This window comes from Lynx canadensis, chromosome A2 (genome assembly GCF_007474595.2).
Source record: "Lynx canadensis isolate LIC74 chromosome A2, mLynCan4.pri.v2, whole genome shotgun sequence".
Classification (NCBI taxonomy): domain Eukaryota; kingdom Metazoa; phylum Chordata; class Mammalia; order Carnivora; family Felidae; genus Lynx; species Lynx canadensis.
The window spans coordinates 2,679,001-2,701,618 of NC_044304.2; the positions used below are offsets into that span (position 1 = coordinate 2,679,001).

General features: G+C 61.6%; 2 protein-coding genes across 5 annotated transcripts in view; both read right to left on the reverse strand.

Moving 5' to 3' along the window:
• Positions 1-2,340: 2,340 nt before the first annotated feature.
• On the reverse strand, positions 2,341-9,581 carry MATK (megakaryocyte-associated tyrosine kinase). 4 transcript variants are annotated; one of them, XM_030292334.2, is made up of 13 exons: positions 9,483-9,581; positions 7,559-7,618; positions 7,132-7,245; positions 6,907-7,022; positions 6,595-6,814; positions 6,092-6,185; positions 4,729-4,794; positions 3,914-4,013; positions 3,751-3,835; positions 3,588-3,661; positions 3,229-3,424; positions 2,854-2,940; positions 2,341-2,759 (listed from the first exon to the last, which is right to left on the reverse strand). In XM_030292334.2, exons 2-13 carry the CDS (start codon positions 7,565-7,567, stop codon positions 2,520-2,522), a joined length of 1,401 nt encoding a protein of 466 aa, XP_030148194.1. In that variant the 5' UTR covers positions 7,568-7,618; positions 9,483-9,581; the 3' UTR covers positions 2,341-2,519. The 4 variants fall into 4 exon arrangements, with proteins under 4 accessions (XP_030148194.1, XP_030148206.1, XP_030148184.1 ...); XM_030292346.1 differs by lacking the exon at positions 9,483-9,581 and adding an exon at positions 8,928-9,024; XM_030292324.2 differs by lacking the exon at positions 9,483-9,581 and adding an exon at positions 8,928-8,944 and having other exon boundaries at positions 7,559-8,473.
• A 10,648-nt stretch (positions 9,582-20,229) lies between these two features.
• ZFR2 (zinc finger RNA binding protein 2) overlaps positions 20,230-22,618 on the reverse strand; it is a 43,034-nt gene continuing 40,645 nt past the window's right edge. Inside the window, exons 18-19 of the mRNA XM_030336854.1 lie at positions 22,177-22,274; positions 20,230-21,454 (exon numbers count right to left, since the gene is read on the reverse strand). Of these exons, the coding sequence (XP_030192714.1) occupies positions 21,272-21,454; positions 22,177-22,274 (281 nt within the window). The 3' untranslated portion in view covers positions 20,230-21,271. The remainder of the gene's footprint in view (positions 21,455-22,176; positions 22,275-22,618) is intronic.

Genomic DNA, 22,618 nt, shown 5'->3' on the forward strand with positions numbered 1-22,618 from the left:
TCTTAGACACAGAGGTTGGCGGGGGTTAGATGTTGACGGGGGTTGGGGAAGCCGTGGTTCCGAGAAGTGAAGTGAAGGCGGTTCCTGTCGGCTCCCCCGGACACCGAGCCGGCCGGGGAGTAGGGGGCCCTTCGCTGGGTTTGGGGGGAATGAATAGAAGTCCGTTCTTCATTCATTCAATAAACATTGTTGAGCGCTTACAGTATGCCAGGTGGCGTTCACAGCAGTGAACGAAACAGACACAAACCTCGGAGCTGACATGCTAGTCGGGGAGAGAGCCAACCAGGAGACATAATACAGCGTCAGGTGGTTCTAAGCCTAGTGAGACAACTCAAGCAGGGGAGGGAAGGGGGGACAGAGGGTGGGCTGCTCTTTCACGGGAAGTAATCAGAGCGATGAAGTGCAAGGCTAAAATGCGGGACCCAAGTGTGTGTGTGGAGAGGGTACTGGGGAGCCACGGGAGTTTGTGGAGCAGGGGAGGGACGCAGTCAGACGGCATTTTGGATGAATATCTCTTGGGGGCAAGATGGGAGGCCTGGTCTGGCTGTGGGGATGGAAGTCGGGGGAGGGGAACAACCCTGGGGGAGAGAGTTGGGGGAAGAGGGAGGAGGCGGCTCTCCCCAGGGCCCAGTTTTGGCGACAGGTAGATGACAAGGTTGTCCCAGAGGCAGTGGTCCAAGAGCTGGAGCAGGTTCCAGGGGAAAGACCCTGAGACTGATTTGTCCACCCCCACCCAAGGAGCTCGGCGCCCGAGAGGAGGGGAGACGCGGGGAGGGGGGGGAGGCAGCGGTGAGGCCAAGACAACGTCTGGTGGATTCAGCGCCACAGAGGACAGGACGGAGGTTGTCTGGGGGGCGAGGCGGGAGACCCAGGCCCGAGCGCCCGAGAGGCGGGTGAGCCCGGGCCCTGGGGTGGCCGGTGCTCCCCGAGGCTCCCTGGGGGCCCGTCCGGGCTCAGCTGCCCCGTGTGTGGGGCGGGCCTGGGGACAGGGGCACGAGGCCTGCAGCACAGGGGGGGGGGGGGGGGTCCCTAATGCCCTAATTGCCTCATCACTAACGAGCTGCTCTGTTCTCAGGCCCCAATTAGCTAATTGGCCCCAGGTGGGTTAAGAGGCTGCAGGAGGGATCGGGAGTTAGGCGCAGGGGACTTTGGTGGCTTAGCGGATGGGCAGGAGGTGCAGACGCTGTGTCAGCTTAGAGAGCGGGATTAGGGGCGGGGAGGGGCGGGGCCGGGCGTCCCCTCCGGCTGGATTAGGTGGGGGTCAGGCCACTGTCAGCCCCACCGGCCTCCCACCCGTCATTTCTCCCCCAGGAAAAATCCCTGGGCCCCTTCAGGTGCTGGTGGGGAAAATGAGGCTGGAGGGTGGGTGGGACCTCGGGGAGGGGGGGGGGAGGGGGGGGCACCGTAGGAGGTCAGTGTGACCTCGGGGAAGTCCCTGGCTCAGGCCGTGCTCAAGAGCGGTGGGTCAGCCAAAGTGGGAGGGTGTGTTTGGTCTGCTTTGCCCTCTCCGGTTTGAGGGGTCCTGGGGTGACGGCCACCCCAGCCTGGCCGGAGACCCCTCCGGGCATCCTAGAAGCTGGCTGGAAACATCGATGAGAAGGGGTGACGGACAGTCCCAGTAATAACTGGGCACCGGCTGTGTGCACGGAGCCTTGACCGGTGTGAGTCTTCAGGCCCCCACCCATCACCCCGAAAAGACGCCTGATCGTAGAGGAGGCTGCTGGGACCCGGGGCGGGGGGTTGCCCAGAGGCTCCGGGTTTAGCACTAATGTCCCCTATCCCTGGAGCGTCTGTCCTCAGTTCAAGACGCTTCGTCACGGCGGGTCAGGGCCACACAGCCGGGGTGTCAGGCTTGGAACTTGGGGGTGCGAGCCCAGAGCCCCCGCCCCTGCATCTTCCCGTCAGTCTCCTCTGGAGTCACTGGGTCAGGCTGGCGGCTGCACCGCCGTGGCAGACCCTCCCCGGGCTCCCGTGTGCCCGCCCTGAGGGGCAAGGCTGGCGCAGAGGAGGCACAGACGATGTGGAATGTGGGCCTCCGTGGCCGCAGGCAGCCTCCCGAGGTCCTCTGAGCCGGGGACCCCAAGGGTCGAATACGGCAGCTGTGAGGGCACCACAGCGGGGACCGTGGGTGGTAACAAGTGGGCCCATGGGGTGGCCGTGATGCCCGGGGGCTCTCCTGGCTCCACCCCTGGGGATCTGTGTCCCCAACGGCGGCTGTGGGGGCCTCAGCAGGCAGGCGACCGGTAGGTGGATGGCCCTGGGCTGAGTGACGGGGGTGCCCTGGTGTTAACCCCTGGGGCGAAGGACGCCAAGGGTCGCAGAGAGACTCAGACACCCGCAGTCCTTGGAACCAGTCTTTATGGAGGCGCTAATCCCTCGCCTCCCCGGGTCCCGGGTGTCCACGGGCTGCCCAGAGCCCCCGACCTGGGCCACATGAGCAGCTCGCTGGCCCTGGCCTGTTCCCCCAACCCCGCACCCTCCACTCTGTCCTCTGGGGCCCGAGGCCCCACGGGGCAGGGTCAGGGCTCCTGGCCTCGGGGCGAGGGGGAACTGTCCGTGTCCTGGCCCCCCACCGGGGCCGAGGCCCCCGCGCTGCGCAGCTCCCGGGCCAGCTTCTCTGCCAGTTTCCGGAAGGGCGGCCGGCGGGCAGGCTCAGCCTCCCAGCAGCTGCCCATGAGGGCATGAATGGGGCCCGGGCAGCCCTCGGGGGGCTCCATGCGGTACCCCTTCTCCACGGCCTCTGACACCTCCTTCAGCGACTGTGGGCAGAGGGCACGCCAGCACGGCTGGGGTCAGGGCCATGGTCCCCGGACTCGCAGGGGACCCAGCGCCTCCCCCCCAGACCCCACTCACCATCTTGGGGTATGGAGCCCGGCCGTACGAGAAAACCTCCCAAAGAAGCACCCCGAAACTCCAGACATCCGACTTGCTGGAGAACTTCTGTGGGGCCCAGGACCAGGGTGAGGAGGGAGCCCTAATGGCTTCTGTTACAGCCCCTGCTTCCTCCAGGAAGTCCCCCTGGGCTGACCTTCCCTGTCTGGTCTCCTCCCGATAGACTGACCCCTCTGAGTCTCCCCCCCCCCACTGAGCGGAACTCAGACTCAGTGGGGGAAGGAGTCCTTGTTGTTCTGGCCCTCGGCACTGAACCCAAATCTGTTTCAGAAATGGGGACACTGAGGCCCAGATAGGGCCCCACGAGGAAGGGTCCCAGGGTGGAGGGGGGCTCACCCCGTGTTTGAGAGCCTCGGGCGCCGTCCATTTGACCGGCAGCCGGCTTGAGTCCAGCCCCTTCCGCTCGGCTTTGGCCAGGCCAAAGTCACTGACCTTGGCCACCAGGTCCTCGGAAATGAGGATGTTGCGGGCGGCAAGGTCTCGGTGCACCAGCTTCTTGCTCTCCAGGTACTCCATGCCCTCAGCCACGTGCCTGGGCCGGGGGCAGAGCACGGGGGGGGGGGGGGCGCGGGGCTGGGGGGCGCTCGGTGACCGGAGCGCAGATTCCCAAGGCCAGGCTCCTCCCACTTGGCACCTCCGTTTTCCCTTGACCTTAGAAAGCCCCCTCCCCGCCCCACCCGGGGAGTCCCACTCACAAGGAAAACTGCAGTAGCTGGGGTGTGCTCACGAGGGCCCGGCCTCGTGTCCGTAGAAAGTTCACCAGGTTGCCCTGTGGGGAAGGGAAGCGGGCCTGGGGGGCTCGAGGCTGCTCAGGTGCCCCCCCCCAGACCCTGATCCCACGCCGGGCCCCACCCCCACCTTGCTCACGTGCTCCATGACGATGTAGAGTCCCTGGTGCAGGATCACGCCCAGCAGACGCACCAGGTTCTTGTGCTGGATCTTCCTGGGGGCGGCAGGCGGGCCGTGAGGGTGCGCCTGGGCCCCTCCCTCCCAGGGGGCCCGCCCCCCACCCGGGACTCACGTCATGACCGCCGTCTCGTCCAGGAAGGCCTGGGCCGTCACATCGCACTTGACGTTCTTCACGGCCACCTTCTGTCCCAGGTACTCACCCTGCAGGACCGCTGTGGGGGGGGGGGGGGACAGGGGCGGGGACAGACAGATGGAAACGCCCACGCACACCGACCGCCAAGCACACCGCCAGGGCTGTGGGTCCCCAGGCCTGGAAAACCCCTCACCCCTGCAGGCTGATCAAAGACAATCAGCTAAGTAGGGTCTGCAAACTTCAGCTCGTGGGCCAAATCCAGGCCTGCCTCCTGCCTTTGCGAGGCTCGCAAAGCTCGGAGTGGTTTGTACATTTTTTCTCGTTTGAAAAAAGTCACAAGAAAAATACTACTTTGCAACAAATGAAAATGACAAGAAATTCGCAGTTCAGTGTCCACAAATAAAGTTTTATTGGCCCATTCATTTACCTGTGTCTGCAGCAACTTTCCTGCTACTAAGGCAGAGCTGAATAGATGTGACACAGACTGGCCTGAAAAGCCAGGCCCTTTACAGAGAAGGTAGGCCGACCCCTGATCTAAGCCCCAGAGCCTTCCAGAACAACAGCTTCCAGGAATGGCATTCCCAGTACAGGGCCCAGAGATGTGAAGGCATCGCGCGCGATCACCGATCACGGAGTGCTGGTCCGCACAGCTGATGTCACCGCCCCCCCCCCCACCCCACCCCCCGCCACAGAGGGAGACACAGGCGCACAGCAAGAAGGTGTTAACACGGGTGTGGATTAATTCATCTCTCCCGCCCCTCTTCCTTCAGCCCCGGACCCAGGACCCCACTTACCTCCAAACTCACCCTCTCCAATCCGCGCACCCAGCGTCAAATGCTGTAGGTTCAGTAACCAGCCGGCTGTGGGGTGGAGACCCGGTCAGAGGGGAATGGGTTCCACCAGCCCCTCCCGTGGGGGGTCCGCTTGGCGAGAGGCCGGTGGTGTCTCCCACAGCGCCCCGGCAGGGACACACATTCAGGCGGCCACTACGCCTAGCAACGGCCCGAGGGCTTGTGCAAGGCACCCCACTCCTGGTCCTGGTTTTCAAGTGCTGGAAAGCAACAGAGCCTGCCCATCTCGGGCCGACCTGAGGAAAGGAGCTGACGAGGGTTGGGGGCGGGTGGGGTAAGGCCCCAGCCTCGCTCTCCAGGAACGCCCCATGGAGCCCCAGGGGCAGCCCTGGGGCTGCCCTCTCTTCCACCTGGAGACTGTGTCCCTCCAAATACCCCATGGGTTCTTCCCTTTAGAGTCTTTTCATCTCTGGCTACCCAGGGACACACAGCAAAAGATACCACAAACACGGAGGCTGTCAAAGTTCCTGGAATCTTCTGGTAAAGGTTGGAGACTCTTCCAGAATCTTCCAGAATCTTCCAGCACTCTAAGTGGTCATCTGCAGTCCAGCCTCCCTGACGCCTTGTCTCACAACTGCCTACGTTCCCCCTTCCTCTCTACTAGGTTCCATAGGCCCCCTCCCCTTCCTCCCCAAAGCCCCACTCCACGATCAAGCATGGTGACACCAGCCTCCCCTGAGGGCCACCCCCAAGACGTCCAGATTTCCCTGGGAGAGACATGCTTCCAAAGAGACATGATCGTCAGGTTCAAAGGGGGTGGCCGTGGAGGTGGGGCCTTGAGCATTGAGGATGTCATTTCTCAATGAAAATGGGGCTGGAAGAGTACTTGGGGAGGGAAAAGAATGCACAACAGCACAGAGGCACGGGAGGAAACAAGGAGGAAAACGGGGGACAAAAAGGAAGGGCCTTGTAGATGAGGCCAGGAAGACAGCTCAGCCATGAGGGAAGGTTCTAGAAGGCAAGGGAGAGATATGGGTAGATTTTCATGGTAGAAAGTCACCTCTGGGGGCACAGAGGCAGGGCTCTGGTGGAAGGATCTAGGGCTGGGGCTGGACGGCCGGTGGGTGGGTGGTGGCTTGAGGCTCAGGCCCAGGCTTCTGGCCCAGGTGACAGGGCGGGGGACAGAGATGTGGAAGCAGCAGCAAGTGTGGGAATTCGCGCCATGTGGGCTGCTGGGCGTCTGTGGGCCCTCCTGCCCGCCCCGAGGGCTGCCCCGGGTGCTCTGCTCATCGTGCCAGGTCCCGCAATCCGCCCGTGTGCAGCGGCCTTGGCCGTGGGCCCGGTGCGGGAGGGCAGGGGCCCCTACCTTTGGCCAGCTCCTCCTCTGCCGACTTGGTGCCCTGCTTCCTCTTGGGTTTCACTAGCTTCGTGCAGATGGCCCCCTTGTCCTTGCTGTAATGCTGGGGGGGGGGGGGGACGGGGCAGGGGCAGCCGTGAGCCTGGCCCCACGGTGAGGGGACGCCCTGCATTCTGTGCCCCGAACCGGGTGGGCAGGAGCTGGGGAGAAGGGGGGTTTCCTTTCCTCCAGAGGAGTTGGGTTGGTTTCCATGGAAACGGAAAGGATGCTAGGAAACGGGAGGGTCCTGGGGAAGGTGGGGCGGTGGTCTCTGGACGAGTGTCAGCTTGGAGGTTCCTAGGGGTCTAGAGGGGCCCCCCCAGGGCCCCCCCAGGGGTGCATCCAGAGACGGAGACCAGCCCCTCCTCCCCACGCAGCTTCGGGCGTCGGGCCCCACCCCCCACTGCCGGCACGGGGCAGGGCCTGGGGTGTCCGCGCGGCTCTGGAGGCCCCGGGCCTGGCGGCGGCCGCACCTCCACCATGTCCATGAGGTTGCAGAAGCAGACGGCCTCGTCGATGGTCAGGTGGCCGTCGCGATGCAGCACCCGGTAGTGGATGACGTCGCGGCCGAAGCTCACGCACAGCACGTAGTCGCCCGGATGCCGCGCAGACTCTCGCACCAGGAACAGCCCGTCCTCCGGCGGCTGCAGCTGCTGCACGGCCTCCTGGCCCGAGATCTTCCCGTGGAACCACCTGCGGCCGGCGGAAGGGCGCGCTGGACCGGGCCGCCCAGGCCCTCCGGCCCCCGGCCCCCGGCCCCCGCCCCGGGCGGCCCCGCGACTCACGGCATGAGGCTGAGCTTGGGGTCGGCCGACAGGGCCTCCCGCTCCCGCAGCGCCCCCGCCGCCAGCAGCCCCTCCTGCCCGCTGGCGTGGTGCTTGGCACGGTACCAGCTCTTGCTCTGCAGGGAGGGAGCCAGGGGTCGGTGTCTGCGTGGGGCCGGGGGGGGGGGGAGGTCCTGCAGAGGCACACCTCCCCAAGCGCCGCCAGGCCCCCGGGCCACCGCTCACCTCACAGGCCTCCAGGATGGTGACCACGTCGCCCTTGTGGAAGGCCAGCTCTCCCGGCTTGGGGCGCGTGTGCTCACACTTGGTGATGCATTGGGTGCCTGGGGCCCAGCGCCTCTGCCGGGGGGGGGGGGGGGCGGGGGGCAAAAGGGCATGAGAGATGCCAGGGGTGAGGAAGAAATGGAAACTGGGCAAAAGACAGCCAGGCAGAGGCAGAAAGAACAACACAAAAGAAAGGGGGGAGCAGCCAGGATAGAAACATCTGCTGCTACGAAGGCAGAAGATCGGGAAGAAGAGGTGACAGAAATGCAGCACCGGCCAAAGGGGACACGGTCAGAGTACAGCCCCCGACACGGCGCTGAGGTCCCGTGGGTGTGGACCGAGCAGGGCACGGGACGAGACACAGGCAGCCCGGGGTGGGGGTACTCACCGTTGGCATCCTGGCTGAGACGAACGTGGGGCGCCAGGCACAGAGGAAGCGGGGGCTCACCTGGGTGAGGGGCAGAGACCAGCTGGAGAGCCCAGACTGGAGCCAGGCTGGGGCCCGGGGCCATTGCTAACGAACCACGAACCACTTCCAGCCGGGGCCAGATGGAGGCGACAGGGGGAGGGCTTCCCCATAGGGGGTCCCGGGTGATGGCTCCCTAAGCCCCTCTGGGGAGGTGGTCTTTATCCACAGGAATTCCTTGTACAGTTGCAGCCATGAAACATCAGCGAGGACGCCACAGAATCTAGCCTCGCCACGGTCCCGAAAGGGAAACGGAGGCACAGGGTGGGCACAGAGCAAGGGGCCATATGGTGGGGAGGGGGGAAGCGCCTGGCTCAGCCCCCAGCAGTCACTCAGTGGGTGGGGAACACGGTGCCGCCTAACTGAGCTTGGTTCTTCCTCTTTTCTGGTAAGTGGGCAGGGGCAGGGGCAGAGCAAGGAACCAGAGGATGATTCAAGGTCATTCCCCACTATCCCTGACCCTAGGGTGGGGCCGGGACGGTGGGCGGGGGGGTGGGGGGGGAGGGCAGGGGGCATGCAGCCCTCCTGGGCCCCTCTGGCCATGGGCTGAGCCTCTCTGATCCCCCACCAATCCCAACGCCAACCTAGGACAGACACACGGTCTCTTGCTGCTGCTGGGGGAGGGCTTTTCTCCCCCGGACCCCACAGCAGGTGAGTGGGCCGTGGGGACGGTTGGGAGATGAACCTCTGCCTCTCCAGTACTGCCCCCCGTAAATCCCCAGCCCCCTGTGTACTCATCCATGTACACACGAGCACACACAGAAACACAGGGGGCTTGGACACAGGTGGACACAGGGACCCACGGGCACGCGGGTGTGCAAGCAAAGGCACGTTCACCTAGAGACAGGTGTGCACACGTCTACACATGTGCACACACGAACAGCCTCTCCGACATCCAGAGATGTGTGTGCCTGTCTCCCCCAACACACACACGGACCCGCACTTGAACACCTGGGCGCCAGACGCGGGGCCGCCAGGGCACCCGGCGCTACACGAGCTACACGCAGGGCCGCGCACACGCATCTCGGCCACACGCGAACATCCCTCCACGTGGACGCGCGGATACACACACCCGGGAGCCTGCAGACGCGCACACTCGCACCCAGAAAAATGCCCCCCACCCCGCGCCCGATCGCCTCTAACCACCCGCTACCCCAGCCGCGTACCGGCCGCGCACGCCGGCCGCTCCAGCGCACGCCCGGGACGCCCCCGGGGCCCTCGGGGTCCCCCCCCCACACACACACCGCCACTGCCCCAAGGTCTCTCCCCTTACCCCCGCCACCGGGCTCACCTGCTCAGGGGGCGCCCCCGGGCCGCGCCCCGCGCCCACACCCAGGAGGGCCCCCGAGCGCTGGCTGGGCACCCCAAGGCAGCCCTGGCTGCACAACTTGGAACAAGTTGCTCCGTTTCCTCATTTTTGGAGGGGGGGGAGGGCTGGGGGGAGCGGGGGAGCGGGAGGCGCCGCGGCCCGGGAAGCCCCCGCAGGTCCTAGCGCCGGCCGCACTGCGGTCTGCTCCGCGCGCCGCCGCCGCCGCCGCCGCCGCCGCCGGCCCCTCCCCGCCCCGCCCCGCCCCTGCGGCCCCCGGCGCCTCCCGCACGGCCCGGGCGGGGGGCCCGGGGCGCTCGCCTGCTCCACGTCGCGCGCCCTGGCGTGGTGTCTCGGGCGCGCACCCCGCCCACCCTGGGAAACAGAGGCCTTGGAGCGGGTGCCGCGCGCCGGGTGGGGGAGCGTGGGGGGCGGGGGGACGGGGAGAGTGAGCTGCCCGTTTGGGGAGATAAGCAAGCCGCAGCGCCCAGGCTGTGTACTGGACCCTCCTGACTCCGCGACTCCAGCGCCCTCACTCACCTCCTCTGCCCGGAGGATTCTTGGCGCCTGGCGCAAAGTGCTCAAAAATGTCAACGGTTATCGGTGTCGTTACGATCATCATCGATATTAAGGGGAAACTGGGGCTAGAGAAAAAAAAAAAAAATCACGTGGGACCGGAGGCCTCCTGGCGGAGGGGACGGTGAAGCCCGGCCCGGGCCAAGCCAGCCTGCCTGGGCTTCCTTCTCTGCGGGTCCGGCGGCTTCAACCTCAGAAAACGGACGAGCATTTGAGGCCCGAGGCACTGGGGTCTGGGGGGGGGGGGCTCCGGCCATGGCTCTGCTTCCGATGGAGGAGTCCGCTTGGCAAGGACAGAGCTGGTCCTCGGAGGGCGGTGAGCCAGGATGCCCAGGGAGGAGCGTCCCGGGTCCTGTATGTAATCTTATGTCACCCCAGAAGGCTTTTGGGAACGGACGCCCACTTACGGAGTCACAAAACTTCCCTGTTGTGGAGCCACGACTGGGAACTTCTATGTATTAAGGTCCTAGAGTCAACAGCTGTTCACCCAGCACCGAGATGTGACACGATACCAATGGCACCATCCATCCTTTGGTGTTACACAGGAGAGAAGAGGTCCAAGGGGGAAAGTTCCAGAAGGGGACCCTGCAACCAGCAACAGGCATAGGCCCGGCTGTGGACCCGGGGCTGGAGACCCTGCAGCCAGCATTCGGTTGGGTCCCGGGGCCACCATATATGGCAAACCATCATCACTTGCCTGAAATAGAAACACATCAAAATAGCCACAGGAAGCCCAGCAGCCCAGCGTTAGGTGCAGACCAGAGACTGAGCCGGAGGCCCCGTGATGGAGGCCTACCTTCCTTTTGCTCAGCAGGGACGTGAGCCCACGTACAAGACTCTAAGGGGCCCTAGCTCCCCAGGGAGACTTGCTGCTTGATGCAGTCAGAGAGGTGGGAGGAGATGTGAAAGGGGCTGGCTTGCTCCCTCTGTGACAATACTGTCTGGGTAATGCTTTCATCCTCCCCAGGACCCCAGGGATCTTGTCCCGAACTCCAGAGGCGATCAGAGGAGCCAAAGGTGCTGAGACTGGAGAGAGACGGGCTTAAGTAGATAGTGCCAGGTTCCCAAATCTCCAAGAGCTAGCCGGGGGTGCAGCCCCCCCCCCCCCAGCATACGGGGCACTGAGCTGCACCTGACTCTAGGGAGATAGGTTTTGAGTCCGGGGCGCATTTCGGTCAGAGCTCTAGGAGCGGTCAACTCCCCAACCCTAAAGACATTCACGAGTTGGCCACTTGGAATCTCAAAGGCTAGAGGGGTCTTTCAGTCCCCGGGGGTGGCATTGCCAGTATCTCCTCCTCCTGCCAGGAGCTGGGGGGGATCTTGCCCTTTCCCTCGACTAGTCTGAAGCCAGCCGGGGCCTCAGAATTACCCAGTCCCGGGCTCCTCACCCTCCGTGTTTCAATCCTGTCGAGCTTGATTCCAGAAATTCTCTGACGCGCCAGGCCACCCCGCCTGGTACAGGCTGGCGACACAGAAGCCCCTCCCTGACTTCCCAGCTGCCTCCAGTTTTCCCCCTTGCTACCTACCACCGTTCACCTTCCCCTGCATGGCTAAGGATGAAAATGTGACTGTAGCCCTCCCCCGCGCTAAATCCTCCCATAGCTCCCCACTGCCGAAAACTTGCTCAGCGTGGCATTTGGAGCTCTTCACGTTCAGCTCCCAACGGACCTCCCCGGCCTCCCCTCCTGCTCCCACAAAGCACCCAGCAGTCTGGCACCTCCTTCTGCCCAGAATGCCCTTCCCCTCTGTCCTGTTGGCATCTCCAGCTCACACCTATCTCGACTGGCACCATTTTTAGGATGCACCCACCTTCTCAGAGCAAAACCCTGCTTCTATGCCCCGAAAAGACCCCTCGCTGGAGGCACCAGCTTTCTTGTCTCACCGAGTGATGGGTGTGGACCTGGCCTTGGTGACTGAGCCCCGTGAGCCTGCCTGGGAAGGAGGCCAGTGCAGAGAAAGCAGAGGCTGAATCCTGAAGGAGGAATTCAAATCCTTGGATCCAGCCGTGCCTCGAGTTCACGCTATGACTAGTGTTGGAAACCACTTTGCTTTTTTCGGCTGCTCCCGCAGGGGGTTTCTGCCACTTGCGAGCAAAAGGATTCCTAATACTGAAAATAGGGCAGGAAGGTGGGCGTTGAAATGAACGTACTCCAGGACGTGGAATCGGCGAGTCAGATTAGATTGCCCTAAACCCGGCCAGAAGTGGGAGCCCCTGGGTGCACCCTTCCAAGATCTGATGGATCTCCCGTCCATCCGCTGGGTCCGGTGGTGCCGTCTTCCGACGCGTGCAACAGAGGAACCCTGAGGACCCACCCGCTTTCCCTCCTGAAGGCCCTTCTTTGTTTCTTCAAATCTCACCGTTTTTCGCGTCCTACCTCTCTCCTTTGTTGGCTGTTGCAATTTGCAGAAGCCCCTGTTCTCCAAACTCCTGGCGGTTTGGGGGCCCATCCTGAGTTCCAGAGAGGCCAAGCTACTGGTCTATGGTCGCACAGCTGGCTGGGGCTGTAAGTCAGGCCTGCGGACTCACTCAGTGGGGTTGTAAACTTCTCAAAGGCAGGGCACGTTTCTTAATTCTGTACTAATATGGATGAAAATCGATGTAGGCGGCGAACAAGGGGAGTCATAGGACATGCACCTTACGTAATGCATCAGTTTGAATCGGGACTGGCTACACAGGGTGGAAGCACACGGGTGCTGGAGGCTTGAAGTAGATAGAAATTAATCTCTGAGGGATGTACTCCTGGGCAGTGTCAGGAACCGAGGCTCCTGCCATCTTGTTCCTCTGCCTTTCTCCGCACATGAACTGTCACCTCTTGAGCTAAGATGGCTGCTGAAGCTCCAGCCCTCCCATGTGCATTCCAGCCAACAGGAAGCGGGAAGTTGGCAGGGAAAGGTACACCTCTTCCCTTCAAGGGCTCTTCTTGGAAGATGCACGTGACAGCTTTGCTCTATTCCATTGGGTGGAACTTAGCCACATGGCCAAATTTAGTAGCAGGGGAAGCTGGGAAATGTAGTCTTTGCAGCAGGGGCCAAGGAAGCCTCCTCAAAGCTCCCAGGCGTGTCCCCACTTCAGGGCCTTTGCGTTGGTTGTGCCTTCTGCCTGGGACACTTCCCCGGACGTACCCATCATTCCAGCGCCTACAGAATATTCCAGTCTTCTGACACTTCACGTCCTCTCCCCTTGTACATCAGTAGAGCTACCATGGTCTAACTGGCCATATATTGTACTCGTTTTGTTGTGGTGGTGGTGGTGGTGTTGTTATCTACTGGCTGCGGCCTCTCCAGAACATCAGCTCCCCAAGGCCAGGGGTTTTGGACCGTGTCATTCACGGCTGTGGCCCCTGAACCTGGCACACAGGAGGGGCTCGGGACGTATTTTTTAAGCCAACGAGTACAAGGGAGGGGAGAGGTAATGCGCAATGACTGACACCTGTGAGCTGAGCGCTTTCACTGCAGCCATTTCACAGACGAGACAACTGAGGCCCAGTCGGCGCCCGGGCTCACCCCGGGATACAGGAAGCGGCGGGCTGCACTTTCAACCCCGGGCCGTCGGGCTCCAGGGCCCACAGGCCAGTTGCACGGCAAGGTGTTGGGCCCATGACGGACCCCCAAAGAGTTCTCCAGAGGGCAGGTGAGGCAGGACGGCATCAGCCAGACGTGGGAACCGCTGAGCTGCCGGGGGGCCCCCCGAAGATCCTCGGCTGGAGCACCGGGCCAGATCAGAGTGCCCCAATTAGCACACCTTCAAATTTAGCTTTCTCCTCCCCGCCAGGGGACTTGGGGGATTCAGCGGAGGAACGCTCCGCTCTTTCGAGGAAAACTGCTGCATCGCTCACTCTGCAACTGGACACATGGTGTGACAGGCCATTCTCCACTCACCGAAGGAAGGGCTTCTCGAGGCGACTGCTTTGGGGTGCCAGGCGGGAGGGACCTGCCTTTGATGGGGGAACTTGTTTGCCTGCCCCCATCCCTCATCTTGTCTTTCTTGTTCTGTAGGTGGAGCTGAGCCTGCTTGTAGGTTCAACACGTGTAAACCGGGTCCACAGCACTTCTTGGCTTAAAATCTTTGCGTGGGCACGGGGCGCGTGGGCGGCTCAGTCGGTCGAGCGTCTCCGACATCAGCTCAGGTCATGATCTCGCGGTTTGTGGGTTCGAGCCCCGCGTCGGGCTCTGTGCTGACAGCTCGGAGCCCGGAGCCTGCTTCGGATTCTGTGTCTCCCTCTCTCTCTGCCCCTCCCCGGCTCACTCTCTGTCTCTCTCTGTCTCAAAAATAAGTAAAAAATTAAAAAAAAAAATCTTTGCATGGCTCCACTATGCTGAGGATAAACCCAAGCTCCTCTTGGTGGCCCGTTACGTCACCAGCTCTGTCTGGCTGCTGTCACCTCTTGCTCTCAGCTCCCTCCACTTCCCTTGGCTGGCTTGCTACCACTTCCTCTGCCTCTGCCTGCTGTTCCTCAAATGTTCCAGGCACTGCCTGGCCTTAGGGCCTTTGCGCATGCTGTTTTCTCCTCCTCCTATGTGCTTTCCCCAGCTCCTCTCCAGCTTGGCTCCTTCTCAGCATTTCTGGTTCCTCCAAGAGACCCTTACTGACCACCCATAGTGGCCACCCACCATCTGAGCCCAAATCACTACATGTTACCACGTCTACTCATTCTTGTTGACTGCCCTCCCGACGTGCCTTTGCCCCCTTGACAAAATGTATGTTCCATGAGCAAGGGCAGGGATCATCTCTGGCTTGATCAATCTTTTACCTCTGGAGCCAAGCCTGCAGTAGACCTTTATGTTATTATGTGTAACTTGTTCACAGTGGAGCAATGTCCACTAAGGAGCACTTTTATTTTCTAGGCCTTGTTTTGGTATTTGCCTGGAGTTAGTGATTGCCTTTGTTTTGTGTATCTATGACACTCCGTCTCTTCCAACCTTTCCAATGGATCTAACTTCTCCACTCAGGGCCAGATGCGGCCCGGCTGTCCCCCTGGTCCTTCTTCAGCACCTAGGGGTTCCTGGGAAGTGACTCCTGTTTTTTTTTTTGGGGGGGGGTCCTAGGTCTCCCTGTTTCTTGGTCTGTGCCCTCATTTCGGGAGTGTGTACCCTCAAGGCTTTTCCTTCCACCCCCGTGTGGCCGGTGGCTTGACTGAAGACACTATCCCGAGTGGTGGCTGACTTCCTTGCCTGGTGTCTTCCAGATTCTAGCCTTGGGCAGTTGAACAACCTGAAGCTGTCCTCTTCCTTATCCCCTGCTTGTCACGTTGTTTGCCCTCTCTTTTGAAGCTTGTACAATCTTCTTAGCCTCCACATCCTGTACTTTCAAAGCGTGGGTTTGGTGGGCGTCTGTGTTCACTGGTCGCGCTGGACGTTTTGGCGGGCTGTGTCATGTGTTCCATTCCTGCCAAACTTTCTTAAATGATGTCACTGGTGATTTCTTCCCCTGTGGTGTCTCTTCTTCTTCATCATACATTGGTCTCCTACTTTTCTTGCCTTTTTTTTCTTTTTGTCTTCTCATTCCACTTTTTCTTCCAAGTCTGTCAACATTTCCGTATTTTGACTACCAGGTTGAGTTTCCAACTTCTTTCTAGTTCTTTGAATGTTCTTTTTCCTTTTTAAGATTCTCATCTTTAAGTAATCTCTACACCCAACATGGGGCTCGAACTCACGACCCTGAGATCAAGACTCGCACCCCCAACTGACTGAGCCGGCCGGGCGCCCCTTAAAGTTCTTTTTCAAAAGGCAAATGTAAACCTGCTTCCTGGCCATCGCATCTTCTACAAGCTCTCTGAGGATAACCTGCATAAGGGGCTTTCTACAACTGCTTTCTTCTGTTCTCATTGTCTCTTTCCTCCAAATTACTTTTTTCCTTCTCTTTTTGGGTTTTAGTCTCTCACTAGCTAACATTTGCTCTATGGCAAGTGACGTAGAGCTGGCAGGAGGCTCCTTGCCATTGGAGTGGGTTGAGTACAAGGCATTGGTCACTGCCTCAAACACCAGTGACGCCGTAGGGCTTTTCTCACAGCCCGGCGGCTGGTATTCTGGAAGCTGAAGAGGTCACGGTTTCCTGTGTGACTTTCACCTTGATTGCTGGTTTCCACCTTCACACCTGCCCTCCGCCATGCCTGTGTCCCTGAGGCCGAAACCTTCCGTGCAGCAAGTGTTAAAAAATCCACTTTATTACTGGGTTCTCCCCCAGCTCTGCAAGGTGGGTGCTGCTAGTTTTGACTCAATTTTATAGAAGGTCGGGGAGGCGAAGTGAACTGTCCTGACACCCCACAGCTCGTCTGTTCAAGGCCACGCTGAGACGGGAGCCTGGAGTCACCCTCACTGCGCCAAGGGACAGCTGCTGGTTCAGCTTTGGTTCCTCCCAAGGAAGTTGGGGAGTGCTTGCTGATTGAATACTGAATACATTTCAACCCTCTCAGTGGCAGACATAGGGAAGCCACATGAGTGACAGCCCATGGCGCGTGCCAGGTGTTCAATAAACGCTGGTTGGATAAAAGAAACTGAAACAGCAGTGCGCGATACAAGATGTCACAGAATGGGGGCGCCTGGGGGGCTCAGTCGGTTAAGCGTCTGACCTCGGCTCAGGTTGTGATCTTGCGGTTTGTGAGTTCGAGCCCCGCATCGGGCTCTGTGCTGACAGCTCGGAGCCTGGAGCCAGCTTCGGATTCTGTGTCTCCTCCTCTCTCTGCCCCTCTCTCTGTCTCTCAATAATAAATAAATGTTAAAAAAAAAAAAAAAAGATGTCACAGAATGAAACCTAACTGCCAAACTCATGGCCACGTGAAGATGAGTATTTTGGAGATGAGAAGACACAGTCCTGACTTGGGAGAGGAGAACAGGGCTCCTTCGTTTACCATGAGAGGGAACCTGGCCAGGTTCTGACGGATTCCAAACTTGCACGTGGAAATTTCAAATGCCTTCAAATGCCCGCGCCCCTTACCGATAAGTTCCATTCTGGGACATCTACGGAGGGAGGGACAGAAACCCACAACTGTGCAAGACAGCATGTTTGCCGCATCGTGGTTAATAACTTGAAAATGTCCAACAGGAGGGGATGGTTAAGCAAATTAGGGCACGTTCATTTTGTGGATCTATTAAAATGCATCTATTAAAAATGACATCTCAGCCAAAAAAGTGGGGGGGAAATACCCACCAATAGATGAACAGATAAACAGAACACGGCCCACACGCGCACGTCCCTCGGCCGCCAGCAGGAGCGAGGTGCCCGCCCCCGCCGCCCCGAACACACGATGCTCAGGGAGGGAACCGGACACGAGAGGCCCCACGGGGTGTGAGTCCACGTGTGCGAAACGTCGTGGGGGCTGGGGAGGGGGAGGGTGACAGCTAATGGGGGCAAGCCTTCTTTTTGAGCTGATGGAATGTTCTGGAATTAGATGGTGGCGACGGTCGCGCATCTCAGCGAAAACAGCAAAAGCCACTGAGTTGTACACTTTGATATAAAGCAGCAAATTTTATATGCGTGTTACCACAATTAAAAAAGTCATACTGTGAGGCCTGTGGAAGTATTAAATGAGAAAAAGTCTAAGCACACGCAGAACAACGAGGAATCAAAGTTGAGACGGCGTCACGTGGAGAAACGCAGGCATCAAAATGGTATAAAGAGCCGACCCGCCACCGAGAGAGCACGAGACACGAGAGACAAGACAGGAAGGAAACACGGCGTGTGTTCATAGTACTCGACCTCGTTTCCACTCTTTCGCTTTTCTGAAACTTCCAGGCTTTTTGTAATGGGAAAACCCAACGCACTGAAGTTCCCTGGTGTGTTAAAATAGACGTAAAACTCACCGTCTCCAAGAGCACAGCTCAGCGGCGTCAGGCACACTCACACTGTCGTGCAGCCGCCCACCCTCCATCCATCTCCAGAACTTTCCATCTCCCCAGACTGAGGCCCTGTCCCCATGAAGCACGGACTCCCCGCCCCTGGCTCCCACCATCTACTCTCTGTCTCTGTGGGCGGGACTCCTCTAGGGGGTCACGCGGGGCGTGTCCTTCTGTGTCTGCCTTCCGTCACTGCACACAGTGACCTCCGGGTCTGTCCGCGTGGTGGCAGGTGGCAGGACGCCCTTCCTTTTTAAAGCTGAGTACTATTCCAGTGTCTGGGCGGGTGGGCCACAGTGGGCTTGTCCATTCACCTGCTGACGGGCACTCGGGTCGTGTCCACCACTGGGTCGCCGGGGATGCTGCTGCTGGGAACGTGGGGGGTGCAAGTACCCGTATCCCAACTCTTTTTTTTTTTTACGTGCAGAACTTGAACAGACACGAACGGGGCACGACCCCCCCGCCCCCAACCCAGGCTGCCTGCTCCACCGTAGGAGAGACACGGGGCTCCTGGGAGAGGTGGAGCTGGCATTTCCCCCCCAAACGCTGTCGACACCGGCCGAGCCTCGGAGATGCTCCCTGCACCCCTGGGGCGCGACTCATTTCGGCCCAGGGACACGGCGGCTTCTCACGCGGGTCAGCGTTGCCGGCGGCTCTGGATGGAGCCGGCTTCCATTTTTGTCCTCCCCGGACCGCCCGCCAGGTGCGGCTCCAGCCCTGCCCACACTGCCCGCGTCATCCCTCCCACACTCACCGCTGTCTCCTAGCAACCGGGCTCGCCCGCCAGCATCCTGCAGCCCGAGGTCCAGGGATGCCTGCTCTCCAGCCTCCCCGCCTGCCACGGGGCTGGCTCCGGGGTCCCCTGCCGGTGGGAAGAGGGCTGCAGGGGAGAGACCGGAAGAGACGCCCCGCGGGCCGGCGGCAAGCTCAGTCGCCCAGACGCTTCGTCCATCTGGACCCGGTGCTTCGCTAACCAACTGCTTGATTTTTTTCGGGAGTTGCTAGGGGGAAAGATTTAACTCCCTGTCAGCAGGATTGGCTTTAGGCCACCCGGTGCTGAGGACACTGTCCCCCTGCCCCAGGAGCCGGGGGTGGGCCAGCGAACAGTGGGTGATGAGGTGTCCCCGAGCTGCCCCCCTGCCAGGATCTGAGGGAGGAAGCCGGTCCGCGAGCACTTGCGTGCAGGTCACGGCGGCAGGACACGGGGCTCCCCGCGAAGCTGTGACGACCGCATCTGGCACGTCTCCGCTGCAGAGGCGAAGCCACCTTCCTTCTGTCCTCTTGCCCCTGCCTTAGCGGAAGCCTCTCGGCCAAACCGTGACAACGGTCTCCTGGGATGAGGTGGACGCGGACTGGGTCTTCACTGCCAGGAGGCACGTTCCTCTCACAGGGAGACTCCCCTTGGGGTGCCGGAGCACAGTTTCAAGCATGTGACACATTCACTGAGCTACCACCCTGCACTTGGTCTGTTCTGGCCCGGGGGATACCCACGGTGGGTGGAGTGGGTACGCTTCCTGCCCACAGAGAATTCATGTCGCTGGGGGAAGGTGGGTGGCAGGTGATTTTAATCAGTGACGTGTGGTATAAAGAAAACGAATATAGTTATGTGACAGGGAGAGGTGGTCAGGGAGTCTTCTTGGAGGAGGGGACATCTGGGAGGAGAACCGAGGGAAGGGAGGAGTTGCCGGCCATACGGGTCAGAGAAGAGCTTACCAGGTAGTGGAAGTAGCATGTGCAAAGGCCCTGGGGTAAGAACAGGTTTGGCTGGTCTGAGGACAGCAAGAGACTGGTGGCTCTGAAGGGGCGTTATGGAAGGAGAGGGTGGCAGGTGGGCTTTTGGGGGGCCTCATTGGGATTTGGAGTCGCCTGAATTTTACCACAAGCTCCCACTGCTGGAGGACTGAAGCAGCAGAGTACCACTGCGAGTGGCAAGCAGAGACAGTGCCGACGGTGATGGCTTGGGCTCGAGCACACAGGAACCCAGGAGGACTCCCCGGTGGTGGTGGTGGTGGTGGTGAGCCTGGAGAGCTGGGCGAAGGGCAGAGCCACCGCCGGAGGAGGCGGAGGATGTCGGGACCCTCCCTCAGACCCATCCCTTGTGCCCCATCCGTGGCCGCGGCCAGGACCGGCTGAGGGGCTGGCTCTGACTCCTAGGGATTGTTGGGCTGCCCGTAGGAGGCAGGGGGCCGCTCCCTCAGGAAGGGGGCCCAGGGCCCCAGAGGCAGAGGCAGAGGAGAGGGGCCTGCCCTCCCGGGGGGGTGGAAGTGCTTAGGCACTGGCCGGCTGCTTCCTGTTTCCGGTTGATAACGTGCCCGTGAGAACCAAGCAGGGCTTCGCCTGCCTCAGGGGGCTGAGAAGGGGGTCTGTGTGCGCCCAGCCCGCGCTCTGACACACGCACCCCCACCGGAGGCCCACGCTACCCCCGCTCCCCTCCCCGGAGCCTGACCGTTGCCTGGGGACGCCCTGGGGGCTTGAAGCTGTCAGCAGCTCAGCGGTGACCCAGTCTCCCCGTCTGAACCCCCCTCTGCCCCCTGAGGTTTGCAACGAGGGTTTGGGAAAACTCTGGGGAACTCCTGGTAGGGGACCTACAGGCAGAGAGCCCCCCCACCAACTCAGCTTGGCCACCTCCTTCTCTAGGAAGCCCTCTGGGCCCCCAGCCTTCCCGTTGATGATCATTTCTAGGACCAGGCCAAGACAGGCTCCCTGACTGGTCATGGGGCCTGTGCAAAATGAGTGCTCCTCGGGGAGGGTCCCCAGGGCACCCTGGGGTGGGCATGGCCCGGGGGACCAACACACGGGGGCACAGCCTCCGGGCAGCACGCCGCTCACGCTACGGCCTGCGTGTCAGAGAGAAATGCCGGCCGCCGGGCACCCCCGCTCGGAGCCCTGAGGGGGCGGCGGGAGGGCGCAGCGGGGGCTCCGCACCCCGAGCAAGGACCGCACAGTCCACACCATGAGACATCACTTATTTATTCCCCACCCTCGCAAACTTTCAGGTGGCTCTACGGAGACACCAGACACAAAGCCGCACTCAGACTGCCCCCTAAATACGAAGCGGAATTTAAGGATTCAACTGACCACAGATGGCCTCGGCCCAAGGACAGACTTTTCCCCTTCAGTGCCGTGGGGCGACTGGGCAGGGAGGCTCGAGCGCAGAGGGAGGACTGGGCAGGGCTGCCCCTCGTCCACCCGGGCTCCTGCACGAGGCCCGGACCCAGACCTGCTGCACCCGGGGCGGGGGGGGGGGGCAGTGCGTGAGGAGTGACCGAGCAGCTCCCGCTGTAAGTAGAAGGCACTCGGTGGTACGGGGTCAGGGCAGACTGTGGGTCACAGACGTTTCTGGGGGGCCAGGGGTGCACCCAGCCTGCATCCTCACCACCACTGGGCCCTCCCACCTCCCTGAGGGTGGACGCTGGCCGGGAAGATGCCAGCTCCGGCCCTGCAGACCTCTGGGGTGGGGCGTCTCCAGGTTGGGGTCTGGAGCGGGTGGGGGGGATGTGTTTGGGGCAGGCTGGGCCCAGGGACGGGGGATCCCGGCCTGGGTGCGTCCTCAGGCTCGGCCCCACCCGCCGGCTCTCCCTGGCCTGTCCCTGTGATGTGGTTTCAAGTCCACGCAGGGCTGGGGCATCCGCAGGGAGCGCTCCGGAAGGCCACACACTTGGTGGGCCACAGGGTGAGCCCAAAGCCGGCAGGGTTTCGCTGTGCTGCACCTGCCAGCCCTCCGCGGGGCGGGCCTTCGGGTGCCGGCTGCTGCCCCGGGGGCCCTCACCCCGGGATAAGGTGATTTCCAGGAGGATTTAAGCAAAGTGTTTTTAAAGAAACCCACAGATCGCTCCGGAAAGGAGAACACGGCCGTCCAGCGTCGGGATGAAGCGGCTGCGGTGAGGACGCGTCCGGGCGTACCCAGCGGGGGACGCTGCTCACGCGGGCCCCTCTCCACCCTGCCGGCCCTGCTTCCTGGGGACCTCACCCTTCTGGGCCTCGGTTCCTGCCTCCCGCAGCCTCTTCCGGAAGCGCGCCCCCGGCCTGCTTTTGGGGGGCGGCAGAGGGTCCATGCCCAGGATCTTGTGGATCTGCCGGAACGCCAACAAGCGCAGGGCGTGCTGGGGGCAGACGGCCAGTCAGGACCCTCCCACTGCTCGCCGCGGGCCCTGCACCCACGGCCCAGCGCGGACACGAGCTCACCGGGTGTCCTCGACGACACCCTTCCAGCAACCACAGAGCTCGGGGCACGCTCGGGCTTGGGGAAGCGCACTGAGCTGGGGCCAGCCGATGGCAGGACGTTCCCAGGAAGCCCTCGGAGCATCAGCCCCTTTCTGGGCTCTCTACTGGGACTCCAAGTCCTGCATCGCCACTCGGCCGTGACCGTGAGCAACTTGACTCTTCCCGTTAAGGGCAGTTCGTAAGCGCCAGGGTCCGTGTGGGTTTTGTGCCACGGGGAGGCTTTCTTACAGATAAACTTGCTAACAAAAGGGAAGCCACAGCGGGGGGCTGTGCGGGCCAAGCTGGAGGCCATGGCTGGGTGTCGTCACACCCTGAGACGTGGGGCCACGGAACACCCAGGAAAGTCCCAGCCAGCAAAGCCCCAGGTGTGCACCTGCCTCATTGTCATGGCAGCTTCGGCCCCGAGCCAGGCTGGCCCTGCCCCCGTCACCCACAGGCCACCTGTTTCTACAAAGGGAAGGAGAGGGGGAGGGGGAACCCCACATCGTTTCCGGGTCCATGCGTAGCCACAACCTGGGCGGGGACCCGGGTGCCACGCCCGTCCTGTCCGAGCTGGCCTGGACTTGGGAGCCACACGCACCACACGGGCCGGCTGTCCTACCTGCGCACTGGCCGTGAGGTCCTCACGCTGCTGGCAGGTCATGGGCCCGAGGGCGTCCCTCTGGTCTCTCTCGCAGGGATCCTGGATCCCAGGCCCATCTTGTCGAGGAGAGGTGGGGGCCGCAAAGGACAAAGTACCCAGGGGAAGAGACCACCACCGCGGTTGGGCGGGTCCCACGCAGGGCCCACCCACTGCCCCCAAGCGTGCACCAGCCACACCCTTGCGTGCGCCTGGGAGAGCCCTGGGACAGGACGGGCCGGCAGCACATGCCCCCTGCACGGCCTCTCCTGTCACTTCACCTGCCACCATCCTATGCCCTAAAATGACGGGAAAGCCCCGTTTCTGCATCTAACACCTCGATGGCTCAGCGCACTGTCTCCCTTTGACGCCTGTTATCTGCGACCCTGCTTGGTTCCTTTCCCGACATTCCCAGGGCTCTCCA

What these genes read in the sequence shown, in the direction of transcription:
- MATK (XM_030292334.2), bottom strand. An exon ending in CCCAAGCTCAGCCTCATGCC is followed by an intron (nt 6,815 to 6,906) that starts GTGAGTCGCGGG and finishes CGCCGGCCGCAG; the next exon opens with GTGGTTCCACGGGAAGATCT. An exon ending in GGGCTCCATACCCCAAGATG is followed by an intron (nt 2,760 to 2,853) that starts GTGAGTGGGGTC and finishes CTCTGCCCACAG; the next exon opens with TCGCTGAAGGAGGTGTCAGA.